The sequence below is a fragment of the Lontra canadensis genome, unplaced genomic scaffold (assembly GCF_010015895.1).
Source record: "Lontra canadensis isolate GAN:19392208 unplaced genomic scaffold, GSC_riverotter_1.0 scaffold31, whole genome shotgun sequence".
Taxonomy (NCBI): Eukaryota; Metazoa; Chordata; class Mammalia; order Carnivora; family Mustelidae; genus Lontra; species Lontra canadensis.
The window spans coordinates 12,581,151-12,593,513 of record NW_022631025.1 but is presented as its reverse complement, the minus strand read 5'-3'; the positions used below and the strand labels follow the sequence as shown (position 1 = coordinate 12,593,513).

General features: G+C 42.5%; 1 protein-coding gene across 1 annotated transcript in view; it reads right to left on the bottom strand.

Moving 5' to 3' along the window:
* GDA (guanine deaminase) overlaps window positions 1-12,363 on the bottom strand; it is a 69,310-nt gene that overhangs the window by 24,671 nt on the left and 32,276 nt on the right. The window contains exons 2-3 of the mRNA XM_032866627.1: window positions 10,085-10,173; window positions 3,341-3,512 (exon numbers count right to left, since the gene is read on the bottom strand). Of these exons, the coding sequence (XP_032722518.1) occupies window positions 3,341-3,512; window positions 10,085-10,173 (261 nt within the window). The remainder of the gene's footprint in view (window positions 1-3,340; window positions 3,513-10,084; window positions 10,174-12,363) is intronic.

Below are 12,363 nucleotides of genomic sequence, written 5' to 3'. Positions count from 1 at the left end.
CTAAGGCAGGGGAGGATGGTTGTTTTTACTAGATGAGAATTGCACTTTCACGTTGGACTGTGATAAAATAGAAAGTTCAAGAATCTGCCCAAATTATAGTTAAAGAACAGGACAGAGAGAAACCACAGAGAAAAAAAGGGCAAACAAAGGAGGGAGAGGAGAAAGGAAAGAATCCCCAAGCTACTCTTACTGGTTCCCACTGAGTTCAGCCCCTTTAACAAAGCGGCTACATGTGTGCGACTTACGTAATTGCAAGAAGAGTTTGTCTTTAAACCCTAACTGAGGAGGCCACCTAATATACAGCCGCTTCCCTTCTTCGTTTGTTCTATATTTGGGCATCCTGGACCCAATGCCACCCTAGTTTCTCACAAGCTTTCAAGAGGGCTCTTCCGTTAGTGATGAGTTTGTATCTTTCCCATTTATAAGAATCTACCAAGAACATCAGGCTGTGGGTAGTGTTTCTCAATCCTTCCCCAGCCTTCAGTTCTTGACAAGAAAGGTTTTGAGACCAAGCTTTTTGAGCTCAAAATAGATGCCAAACATGGGATGACTACAAACTTCGAGACGAGTAGCGCTGGCTTCTTAACAGAGTAGATGATCTGCATTTCCACTGGGCTGAAAGAGGGAGCAAAGAGTGGCCTATTTTCTTTCGATGCATCTTATACCTCCATGGTTTGACAGCTCTCTGGAATTAGCTGGATTCATCAGTTGAATTTTTGACAACCCCATAGAGTAAGCACATTCCTTCTGTCACCCAGAATATTCGCAACCAGTTTATCTTGGCACCTTTACCAGGGATCTCACTCTCCAATCCCTCGACTGCAAATGATATGATGTATAGATTCCTGAGCCTTTAGTGTCTTTAGTTTATTCCAGTGTAATTGGAAACTGTAATTTCCCATCCATTTGCAATGTTTTTTTTTTTTTAAGATTTTATTTCTTTGACACAGAGAGAGAGAGCACAATTAGGCAGAGAGGCAGGCAGAGAGAGAGGAGGAAGGAGGCTCCCCGCTGAGCAGAGAGCCTAATGCAGGGCCTGATCCCAGGACTCTGAGATCATGACCTGAGCTGAAGGCAGAGGCTTAACCCACTGAGCCACCCAGGCGCCCAGCAGTTTGCAATGCTTAAAGGAGGATAATCCAGGCTTGCTTTACTGGGATTTTTTTCCTAAGTAATCTCGGGAGATGTTTGCTAATATATACTTTAAATTGCTTGCATAGTAAATGATCAACATCATCTATGGCACAAAACTCTAGGGTCTTGATTTACCCATTTGCTGAAGTATAGATCTAGAACTGTTTTATGAGGGAGAAAATAAAACAAACAAACAAAAATGGCTTGGATCTCTTCATACGTATGGTTTTAGCATCCCTGAGCCGTCTTCAGTCTAAGGACGGGTTCTAGTTAACAAATCTCAACTTCTACAGATTTCAGCAATATCATCAGCTCATCTGACTATTAAAGTATGCAGGCCTACCTGCTCGTCACCAGAAACACAGGAGTAGGCAATGCAAGTGTCTGTCAAGAATAAAATCTATTTTGTACTCACTGACATTAAATACTTAACTCTCTGTTACAAGAAGTAGTGTTTATGGAGTACTGCCTGAAGGATATATGGTACTAGATACTCTAAATGTCTAAACAAAACAGTAATATATTTGTTTTTTTTAAATACTATAGCACCTTAATAACATATATTTTGACAACATAGCATGCATCTATATGAAATATTATTGAAACTAATTTTTAAGAAAATCAGTATAAGGAATAGAAATGCTTTGCCTTAACAAATATCTTCTTTTTTATCATATACACAGTGCAAATTACATCACTGATTTTCCTCCCTGGGTCAGCGGCTAGAAACTTAAAGCTGAACTTGTGGCAAATTCTAACAATTGCATGGACCCCCATGGTAAAACCCCTCTCAGTTTTATTTTCCTTTCCCCCTTTTTCCCTCTGCCATGCTTTCGTGACTCATTTGCTTCCACTGTGTACTATGCTATTTTAAGGTATCTCTAACCCTTTTAAGAACAATGAGAGGGATAAACAAATTTTGAGAAAAGATCTGGTGTGGTTAACACAATTCATTGCCCAGCAATTTCATGCACTGTGTTAGTCCTTCTCAGTTTTTCTGGTGTCATGTGGATGCAGGCTAAATAGGTAAGAACCACCATTACACTGAATTTATGATTAAAGAAGTCAAGTATACACAGGATAGCCCTCGCTTATACTCCTCAAAGCTTGAATGATACGAGGGGAAATGGCAGAATGGTTAGGTAACCGTATAAGGCTTATAATACTGTCACCATCACACAGCCTTCACACATCACACCATCACACATCACACATCACACATCACACAGCCAACACTTTAGAAGAAAAACCCTCTATGGGTCCAACAACAATGCAGAAATATTTAGACTAAGCGCACTGCATGACAAAGGGTAGGGGTCAGATAAGAAGGTATTTGCAAAAGGTATTCTCCATTGCAGAAGCTATTTCTGGTTGCTGAGTGGATTTGGAACAGGGTTTAGGGTAGAAAGAAGGATTTCCCTGAGAGAGTGGAACTAAGGACATCTTCTGAGCCCTCACTATACAGTTGGGGAACTCAGCAGTCACTGGTCAATGACTTGAACCAGCTCCATCGCTCTCTCTAGTGGTGTTAATGCTCATCACATTCCCAAGTACCCCGCTATAGGAAACCATCCTATTTTCCCTCCTTTGGGAAGCTACTAAAATAACGTGAAACCCTGTTAACTGTAATTTACAGTTAACTGTAATTTTAACTTTTAATTTTAAATTTCCTTACATTTTTTAAGGCAAACATATACAATGCTTACCATGTGTCAGGCACTATTCTGAGAACTTCACAAATATTAACTTATCATAACAATCCTATGAAGTAGTTATTATCATGATCTCTACTTTATATTACAGATGGGGAAAATGAGTCACGGAACTTTCCAAAGGTTACACAGCTATTCCATATGGTCCCCAGAACAGCACTGTGGATTGGCAGGAGTAAGGGAACACACACGTGCATGGAACTCAAATTTAGTAACTTGAAACACAAGAAGTAACAGATCGAGAGTCAAGAGAGCCCACCGGATAGGGGATTTGAGGACTTGGATTCAAGTTTTCTCTCTGCTAGGGGTTAGCTTGTGAAGAAGACATAGATGGTCCACACACCCCTGGGGCTGTGAAAAAAACTGAAAATGTCTCCACAGTCCACTCTAGCCCCAACTGCCTGTGCTTTGTAACTAAAATATGCCCCAAGAAATGGACGTGTCTACAGGGGATTTGGTCGTAACACACTGCTACTCACAAGCAATATACTTACGACAACTCTGGTATATACTTCTTCCGCGAAGTCAATGTTCTGGAATTTGAGTTCTGTAGGAAATGTGTACGTGGTCAGCCAGTCCAAAAGTGGCAGGTCCACATTACTCCCAGCAAAAGAATACTGAGGGGCATGGATATGTGTATCAACCAGCCCGGGCATGAAGAACTCACTGGAAATAAATACAAGGGGAAAAGAATTTAATAACATCTTCAATCATTTTCCATATCTTTAAATCCCATTTTCTCTCCACAGTGATTTAATTGTTCACCCCAGGTAGGTTACAGCTAACGCAATCAGATGACTGTAAATTCTCCTCTTATCTAGGGATCAAGAAACAGAAGTGAAGCTCGCTGGGAGACCTACGGCTCACACACTGGAACGGCGGAATGGCTGGTGTGAGGTTAACCAAAGATGATCGAGGCAGGCAGAAGCACCACGTGGAGAAGAAGCAAAGCAGTCATGGAACAAGACATCCGATGACTTTGTTCTCATAACTGGCGGTTGTAGGATGGAGAGCAAAGATGAGAAAAAGGGTCTTTAAAGGTTTTAGAGCCATGCTGAGGAATTACTCCCAAGTCATTAAGGATGATGGGCAATGATAAACAGTGGCCGCAGTGCTAGACTCACGGGTCCTCTAGACCTTGGCTGACTCCTTTCCCCTGTGAGGTAGGGACTGGGTTCTGAAATGAAGCAGCAGGAGCAAACTGAGGCTGGTTGGCGACAGGCCATCTTGGGAGATGAGACTGCCCCTGGGTGGGGGTGTCGGATGGGTAAGTGAAGACACGGCCCCCGGGCTCGGACAGCCTTCTGCAGGTGCTGCTGATCCCTTCTGCTCATCCCTTGGACCACCAACTAATTTTCATATTTCCACGGATTCTTGTAACAGAAAGTCCTGGAAAGATGTTTTGAAGGGTTTTCAGGGGCACTACCCACAGATTCGAGGCAGCCCCCAAACTAACAGACACTTAGAACGAATCCAGTTCACTGGTGTCTGTTAAGTGTCTACACACATCCAAACAGATATCTGTCAGAAGACTGCATGTACCACCACCAGCACCCCCTGAGAAAATATTAATTATATTTTAACATGAAGAACTTGAGCTCAAAAGTTGACATAACAAAGAATCCCTTATGCTATCAATTCAAATGTATACCGCCTCAGTGAAAGGCAAACAAAGCCTGGGGTATCTATAAAATGCCTTATGTTTAAAGAAATGGGAACCAGGAATGGTGGCCATAATGTTATTGGTGGCCACAGTGGATAATGCTTACTGAAGAGGTACGTGTACTGGGCACGCCATCCGTGTGTGTTGCGGGAGGCAGTCTTTTACAGGGGTTAAGTATATGCATTCTTGGGGCGCCTGGGTGGCTCAGATGGTTAGGCACCTGCTTTCAGCTCAGGTATGATCCCAGGGTCCTGGGATGGAGCCCCAGATCCGGCTCCCTGCTCGACAGGGAATCTGCTTCTCCCTCTGTCCATTGTCCACCCTGCTTGTGCTCTCTCACTCTCTCTGTGAAATAAATAAATAAAATCTTAAAAAAAAAAAGAGAGAGAGAGAGAGAGGTGCCTGGGTGGTTCAGTGGGTTAAAGCCTCTGCCTTCAGCTCAGGTCATGGTCTCAGGGTCCTGAGTTTGGGACCTGCATCGGGCTCTGTGCTCGGGGGGAGCCTGCTTCCCCTTGTCTCTCTGCCTGCTTCTCTGCCTACCTGTGATCTCTCTCTGTCAAAATAAATAAATAAAAGTTAAAAATAAAAAGAGAGAGATGGAGCGATTCACAGACCTGTACCCCTGGGGATAAAAATATATTATATGTTTATAAAAAATAAAATTAAAAAAAGAGAGAGAGAGACTTAAAAAAAAAAGTATATACATTCTTGACTCAAACTGCTTGATTTTGAATTCAGACCCCACCATCAACAAACAGTGGGATCATCGACATGCTATTTAACTTCCCTGTGACTCAGTGTCCCCTTATGTACAACAGAGATAGGAGTTACACCACAGGGCTGTTGTGAGGATTGTTAGCAAGTGTAAAAACAGTGCCTGGATAATAAAAAGCACTCAAAAAAAAAAATAGTAGTTATGATGATGTAATGCTCACAATAAACTTAGGAAGTAAGTTATCCTCATTGACAGAAGAGAAAACTGAAGCTCAGGAAATGTAAGTAATTAAAAAAAAAAAATCACTCAACTAGTCAGCTTTGGAGCCTAGATTCCAATCCAGCCAGTTTGTCTGTAGGCTCAGTACTCTCGGTCACTACCCTTCAGAGGACAGAGTTCGTCCTCCGTTTTGGCCGGGAAAAGCCGTGACAAGCTCTATGGCAAGAAGGTGGCGTTAAGTGAGCCTACAATGTGGGGGGCGCGCAGCACGGGGGGGTGAACTATGGATTCCTCTCAGGCGGGAGTTGCTGACCTCTCAGGACACCTCAGTCCTGGGGCTTTTCCTGTCTCCAACACCACGAAATGAAAGGGCCGAGTGATTTGTTCATGTTGTTGTATTGTTCAAACAAATAAAATTTCCAAAATATCTGGTAAATTTTTAAAACTTTCCTAAACCTTGTGGGAGGTCCCAAGAGAAATAAGACATCTTCAAAGAGATTATAATCTAGTTGAGCAGATTAGGGGTGGGTGAGGCTATGTTTGGGGGAGGGTGGGGAGACAGAAGAGAGGGAGATAGAAAAGCAGATCTGGTCAAAATATAAAGGATCTTAGTGGGCAATTTCACTCCTAGTGGTTTACCCAACTGAAATAAACAGACACTTACGAAAAAGCACCGTACAAAAATATTTAGAGCAGGTTTATGTATTCTAGCCTCGAACTGGAAACAGTTCAAATATCACAGGAAAACAGATAAACGAATTGTGATATTTCAACACAATGGGATACTATTTGGCAATAAAAAAGAAAGAACTACTGGTATAAACAACAAAATGGATGATTCTCAGAAACATTATGAAGAATGAAGAATCCAGACACAGGAATTACTGATTTATTCCAGTCATATGACACTTAAAAACAGGCAGAAGTAATCTATGTGATAGAAAAAAATTGAACAAGGGATGAGGGGCTGGAAGGGGCACAAAGGAAATTTCTAGGCTGATAGGAATGTATCATATCTTGACTGGTATATATTGGGTCACATAGTTACATGTGTCTGTCAAAATTTACCAATGTATACATCTAAGATCTGTGCACTTTACTACATTAAAAAAAGTTTCAAAACAACAGCCTCCGCACCCCCCCCAAAAAAAACCATCTTAGAAAGGGTCTTGAATAATCAGCTCAGTGAGTTAACTGGTATTGGCTATTCTCTAGCCAGGAGGGAGGGGATGGTGAGGATACTTGTTACTTTGTTTTTTCTTCTCTTTTGCAGAGCTGTGACACACTGAACCTCGGCTGTAGGATATGAATTTGGCCGTGGCAGGGATGTGCTGGGAGACTCCTTCCATGTATGTCCCAAGCATGACATTTCTGAATAAAGATTATGGTGATAAGAACAGAAAGGAAAAGATGAATGCAAAAGAAAAAGCTTGATATTTTATTAGCTCTGGGCAGCAAAGGAGAGGAATGAGTCCAAAAGAGAGCTTTTGAGCATGTGAAGCTGACTATAAGACATGATGTGCAGGGAATGTAGGAGGAAATCCCACGTTGAGGGCGGGGTGATGTTATTAAGTCTAGAGTCTGCGTGATCTCCAACGGTCCAAAGAGCATCAGAAACATGGGATAAGAGGTGACAGATTCAGGTCTGAGAGTCCACTCTGTGGAGGTAAGCCTTGTGTTTGGTGGTGCCAGCGATTTCTGTGGATAAAGAACAAAACTGAATCTTGAGCAGTACCGTCCACTTATAAGAGTAAGAATGAGGAACACAAGGCCATGCTCATTCTGGGCAGAGCTGTCAGGAGGACTGAGGGAGACCCAGGAAAGAGGGGTATCAAGGACAGCAGTGAAGGGAAAGGAGTACAGGACAGAGATTGTCAAGGGCAAGGGTGAAGGGCAAGTGGTCTCAGGCAATGAGAGCCCTCATTTCTAGCAGTGACTGGGGAGACACCTGATTTCATGTGGATTCAGTCCCATACCGTAGAATACTTACCAGATCTCTAGAATGGTTTAGTTACTGTCCTACATGTGGAAAAGAAACCCATGAACACGAAAGATCAGTGTTTAGAGAAAGTACCGGGCAGAGGGAGAAATCCCTTTAAAAATATTCGGTAGTGGAAGAATGGGAAGGTAGGGGGAAAGGGAAAGTCATGTTTTGTTGAGGATTTTGTTAAGGAAGCAGAGATGAAGGAACTCTTTTCAATTTTGCTCACTCACTAGCTTCATTGCCTTAGAAAAGCTCAACTTCCCCATGGATCAATATCATTAATTTCATATTCTAGACCTGCAGTGTTGGCCAGTCTGTATCTGAATCTGAGGACAAAGAAGACGGTTTGCCCCAAATACACTTATCAAAACACCCACTCATATTTTAACAAGTGGACAATGTTCACGAAAGCTCTACCATCAAAACATATGACAATCTAGAAGGTTCTGAGGTGCCCAAGCTGTTTGCTCAACATCGTCAACCCTCATTCACCTGCCAGCCAGGAGGTGTGATGGTCTTGTGGGCTTGGGAACCCCAGGCTCTTTGAAAATGACCATTTACTTGTCCAACAGTGCAGGGGTGTAAAACAATAACATCCTGTATTTACTTAAAATTTTGGTATTTTGTCCATTATGGATTTTTTGCATTAATTTTGATTTTTAAAAATGGTGCATCCAACTATTATTTATCTTGATTCATGAGCTTTTCCCCTTCCCGACTACCTTCAAATTCCTTGCCCAATGTGAATGCCTCACTTCTTTCAGCCTAATCCTGGCCCTGCCACCCTCTCTATGGTCCATGGTCACAATCTGATCTACTTCCATTAAAGCTCTGCTCAGAGTGCTCCGGTCGTAATTTTCATTTAAGAAAATCCACATCCCGGGCCGCCTGGGTGGCTCAGTCAGTTGAGTCTGCCTTCAGTTCAGGTCACAATCCCAGGGTCCTGGGATCAAGCCCCACATCAGGCTCCTGGTTCAGCGGGGAGTCTGCTTCTCCCTCTGGCCCTCCCCTTGTTTGTGCTTGCACATGCACTCTCTCCAATAAATAAAATCTTAAAAAAAGAAAAGAAAAAGAAAATCCACATCATGCTGAAATAGACCTGCAGGTACAATTAAACACACTATCAGAGACACCATCTTCTGTGGTATCTTCATTGTGACTTACAGAAATTCAAGTGCGCATATCTGTGTGTTTGGTATGAGGTTTTCTACAAAGACCTCAGTCTTCCACCAAGGTATATGTTTTTTCTTACCTTACCACTTCTCTGTGTGTGGTGCCTACAGAGGCCCCAGAATCTCTATTTGTCTGATGGACATTCCTGCAAAAGCAGCCTCAGGAAGAGGGGCCAAAGGATGTGAAGACCCACAGCAGTGTTCGCCCCTCCCCCCACCCTCAACCACTCCACCTCTTACCCTCAGCTCATCTACTCCCCCAGCTTCTGCCCCCTTATCCTGAAGGCCTGCTGGCAGGAGACCAAATGTCAGTCACTCCTTAACATACATCCTCGTACCAATCTAGCAAGAGGAAGCAGACAATAACACAGAAGTGGCTAGAATTAGCTCCCTGCCCACTGGATTCACTTCCGGGCCCGCTGCCCAAGACCTCCCAAGCCCAGAGAGGCAGCAGGTAGGAAACCTGAACATAAACACAGGTGCACCAAACTTCATTATGAACAGTCACCCCATCTGTCAGGACTGGGGCCAGCCCCTCTGCCTCCAAGCCTTATGGGTCACCCCAGTTCACAGAGCTGCTGCAGGGTCCTTAGGAGGCAACCACCATCGCTGAGGACAATTATTTTGCTAACAGCCTGGGAGACGGGCTCAGAGAAGGGAAGTGCCTTGCTTTCAAGCTGCAGCGAGAGGATTCAAGCCAGATGTTCCGGTTCCTAGTTCACTGGAACGTCACTCTCTGAAGTCACTTCCCAAGTTATAACAATGCCTGTGGGGGTGCCTGGGTGGCTCAGTGGGTTAAGCCTCTGCCTTTGGCTCAGGTCATGATCTCCAAGTCCTGGAATGGAGCCCTGCTCAGCGGGGAGTCTGCTGCTTTCTCTCTCTTCCTCTGCCCCTTCCCCCTGCCTATTCTCTCTCCCTCCTCTGTCTCTCTCTTACTCAAATAAATGAATAAAATTTTTTTCAAAACCCATAATATAAAACCACAGCTCAAATGCACTTGGGGGATGGGTGTTCCCTAACTGCGCTGTCACTTGCTGCTCCCCAAGCCTCCATCTCCCCTCACCCCTGGCAGTTTCTCTCCCTCCCTCTTTATTTCCTTTCTTCCTTCCTATATACCTTCACGGAAGGTAGCACAACCTATCACTGGCGTGCCTCCCTATCTGCGTACCTGCTTGCTCTCTGAGATCCCCGTGGGTTGTAAACCCTGCGAGGGCGAAGACTTTACACATCATTTTCTCCAGATCCTGGTTGTCGCACACAGTAAACTCCACAAAGATCTGCTGGAGAATTAAACGGATGATGGCAGCCTCCTGTTCTCAAAGCGTCCATCCTTCAGCTTCCTGTTCTCAAATTCCCTTCTCGTTCTCACCTCGCCCCACAAGGAAAAAAATAAAACCTCTCCGTCTCCGAGGCAGGTCTATAATCACCTGAGACTAGTGAAGGGCATTATTTAACAGCAAAAGGGAAGACGTTGGCTGTACTTACTGGTTGCTTAGTTCTCTTACTTCACACGGCTTAAAGCACCATTCTTTGGCCAGCTTTTCTTGTTGGGATGCCTCTTCTAAAAACACTATCTTTAAAAGAAAGAAAGAAGAATCACAAATCAATAAGCCATAGGCATTTGTTGTAGTTAAATATCTAAATTTTAAAAGGTGTTCGATAACCAAATGGGATAGAGTTCAGAGACAAAAGGACAGGGGTTTGCCTTTGCTTGACCAAGGAAGCAAACTGCATGAAATTTCTTTTTTGCCTTTCTACAGATACACATAAGACTTCAAAAATTCTAATTTGAAAACACAGGGTGTTAAAAATGGCTAATTGATATCTATTTTTCCCCACATCCCAAAATGATTAAAGGAAACAATTATTTATAGAAAGTGTACCTCACTGAAGATGAATAAAAGACTTTTGTTAAGCTGTTAAAGGAGACTCATGTCCAGAGTATGGTAGTAGTATATCATGGGGAAAGTTATTAACACTGAATATAATTGCACATAATAATTGCCCGACAATCAAATCTTAGCATGAATTATGTTGATGCTCTGGTTCTGGCCATCTGCCATAAAGAAGTCTGCTATATTTTTCTAGTACTGTGGATGAGAGGCTAACAGAGCAATCTCTTATGCTAACAGAGTCCTAACAACATGCGCAACAGCGGGGGAACTTTGGAGGGAACTCTTAATTCTCTCTTGGTCTGGGTTCCCCATCTGCACCCTGGGGATAACATCAGTACATACTTCACAGGGTTACTGTCAAGACTCAATATGGTAACTGTGGTAAAGATGTTAGCACATCCCCAGAATATATTAAACGCTAGACACATTGTATCTATTGCTGATTCTTTTTTAAATACAGTATTACTGTCTTCTCTATAAAAGCGGACTACTGCAAAGCCAGAAAAAACAAGGGACAATGGAATATATATGCAGGAAATATCCTGTATTTCATTTATCAATGTAATATTGGGAGAATAAATGTTTTATGGTACATAAAATATTGAAAAAAGACTGCTAAATAAAATGTATCTAATTAATTAGAAGCAAGGCACTATACTGTGCAAAAAAACAGTGGAACTGAAAATAAAGTAAAATATGTTGATTTCTTTATTCATTGATGATACACTTTTTTTTAAATGGGATTTTTTTTTAAAGATTTTATTTATTTATCTGAGAGACCGAGATCATAAGTAGGCAGAGAGGCAGGCAGAGAGAGAGAGGGGGAAGCGGGCTCCCCGCTGAGCAGAGAGCCTGATGTGGGGCTCGATCCCAGGACCCCGGGATCATGATCTAAGCTGAAGGCAGAGGCTTTAACCCACTGAGCCACCCAGGTGCCCCTAAATGGGATTTTTTTAATCTCAGAAAAGAAAATGAAAATGTAATTCCTACAAATGAGAAAATATAATATATATATATATCAATATATAATAATATAATCCTGAAAACAGACTGGAATCAATAAGTATCAAAGCATATCCATAATTAATTTTAAAAACACAAAAACAATTTATCTCTATAATTCAGAGGCAATTTACCGTTAAACACATAAATACATACACACATACCTACATAAAAATAGTTTGTAAAGCACCTGTATTCACACATTTGAATATATATTTGAAATAAGTGTTTTTTGAGGAAAATATAAATGATCAAAAAACTTATTCTGGAGAGACAGGGAAACTGAAGGAACTAGTAACTCTGGAAGAAACTGAGTAAGTTTATTTGTTGTTTCTTTTGGGGGGGGTTGTTGTTGTCTTTTTAAGAGAGAGAGTGCGAGCAGGTGTGGAGGGGCAGAGGCAGAAGGAGAGAATCTCAAGTACACTCCTGCCGAGCTCAGAGCCTGATGCAGGACTCGATCTCATGACCGTGAGATCATGACCTGAGCCAAAATCAAGAGTCATTCGCTTAACTGACCGAGCCACTCAGGCACTCCATGAAGAAGTTTTACTAACACATTAAGTAAGCTTGTGGTTCAGAAACACGCTGTCTAATAGAACTAAAATCCCTGTCACAAATACAAATTCCTCCCTTCTAATAATTGAGGCTCTCCCCTGAGGACATGGTTTTCCCTGTGCTTCTCAAATGGCAGGTGTTCACGCATCAGAGTCAGGGAATGAATTGGTTCCTTCCATATCCACCACAATCCTTTCCAAACCATTTCTCCTGAAGCTCCTTGTAAACTAAATTCTTTTAAGACCTGCTCCTTCCAGCTTCCAAGAGCCCCTTTCTCTCATTTTCTAGATTTGTTGATGTCTGGCTCGTATT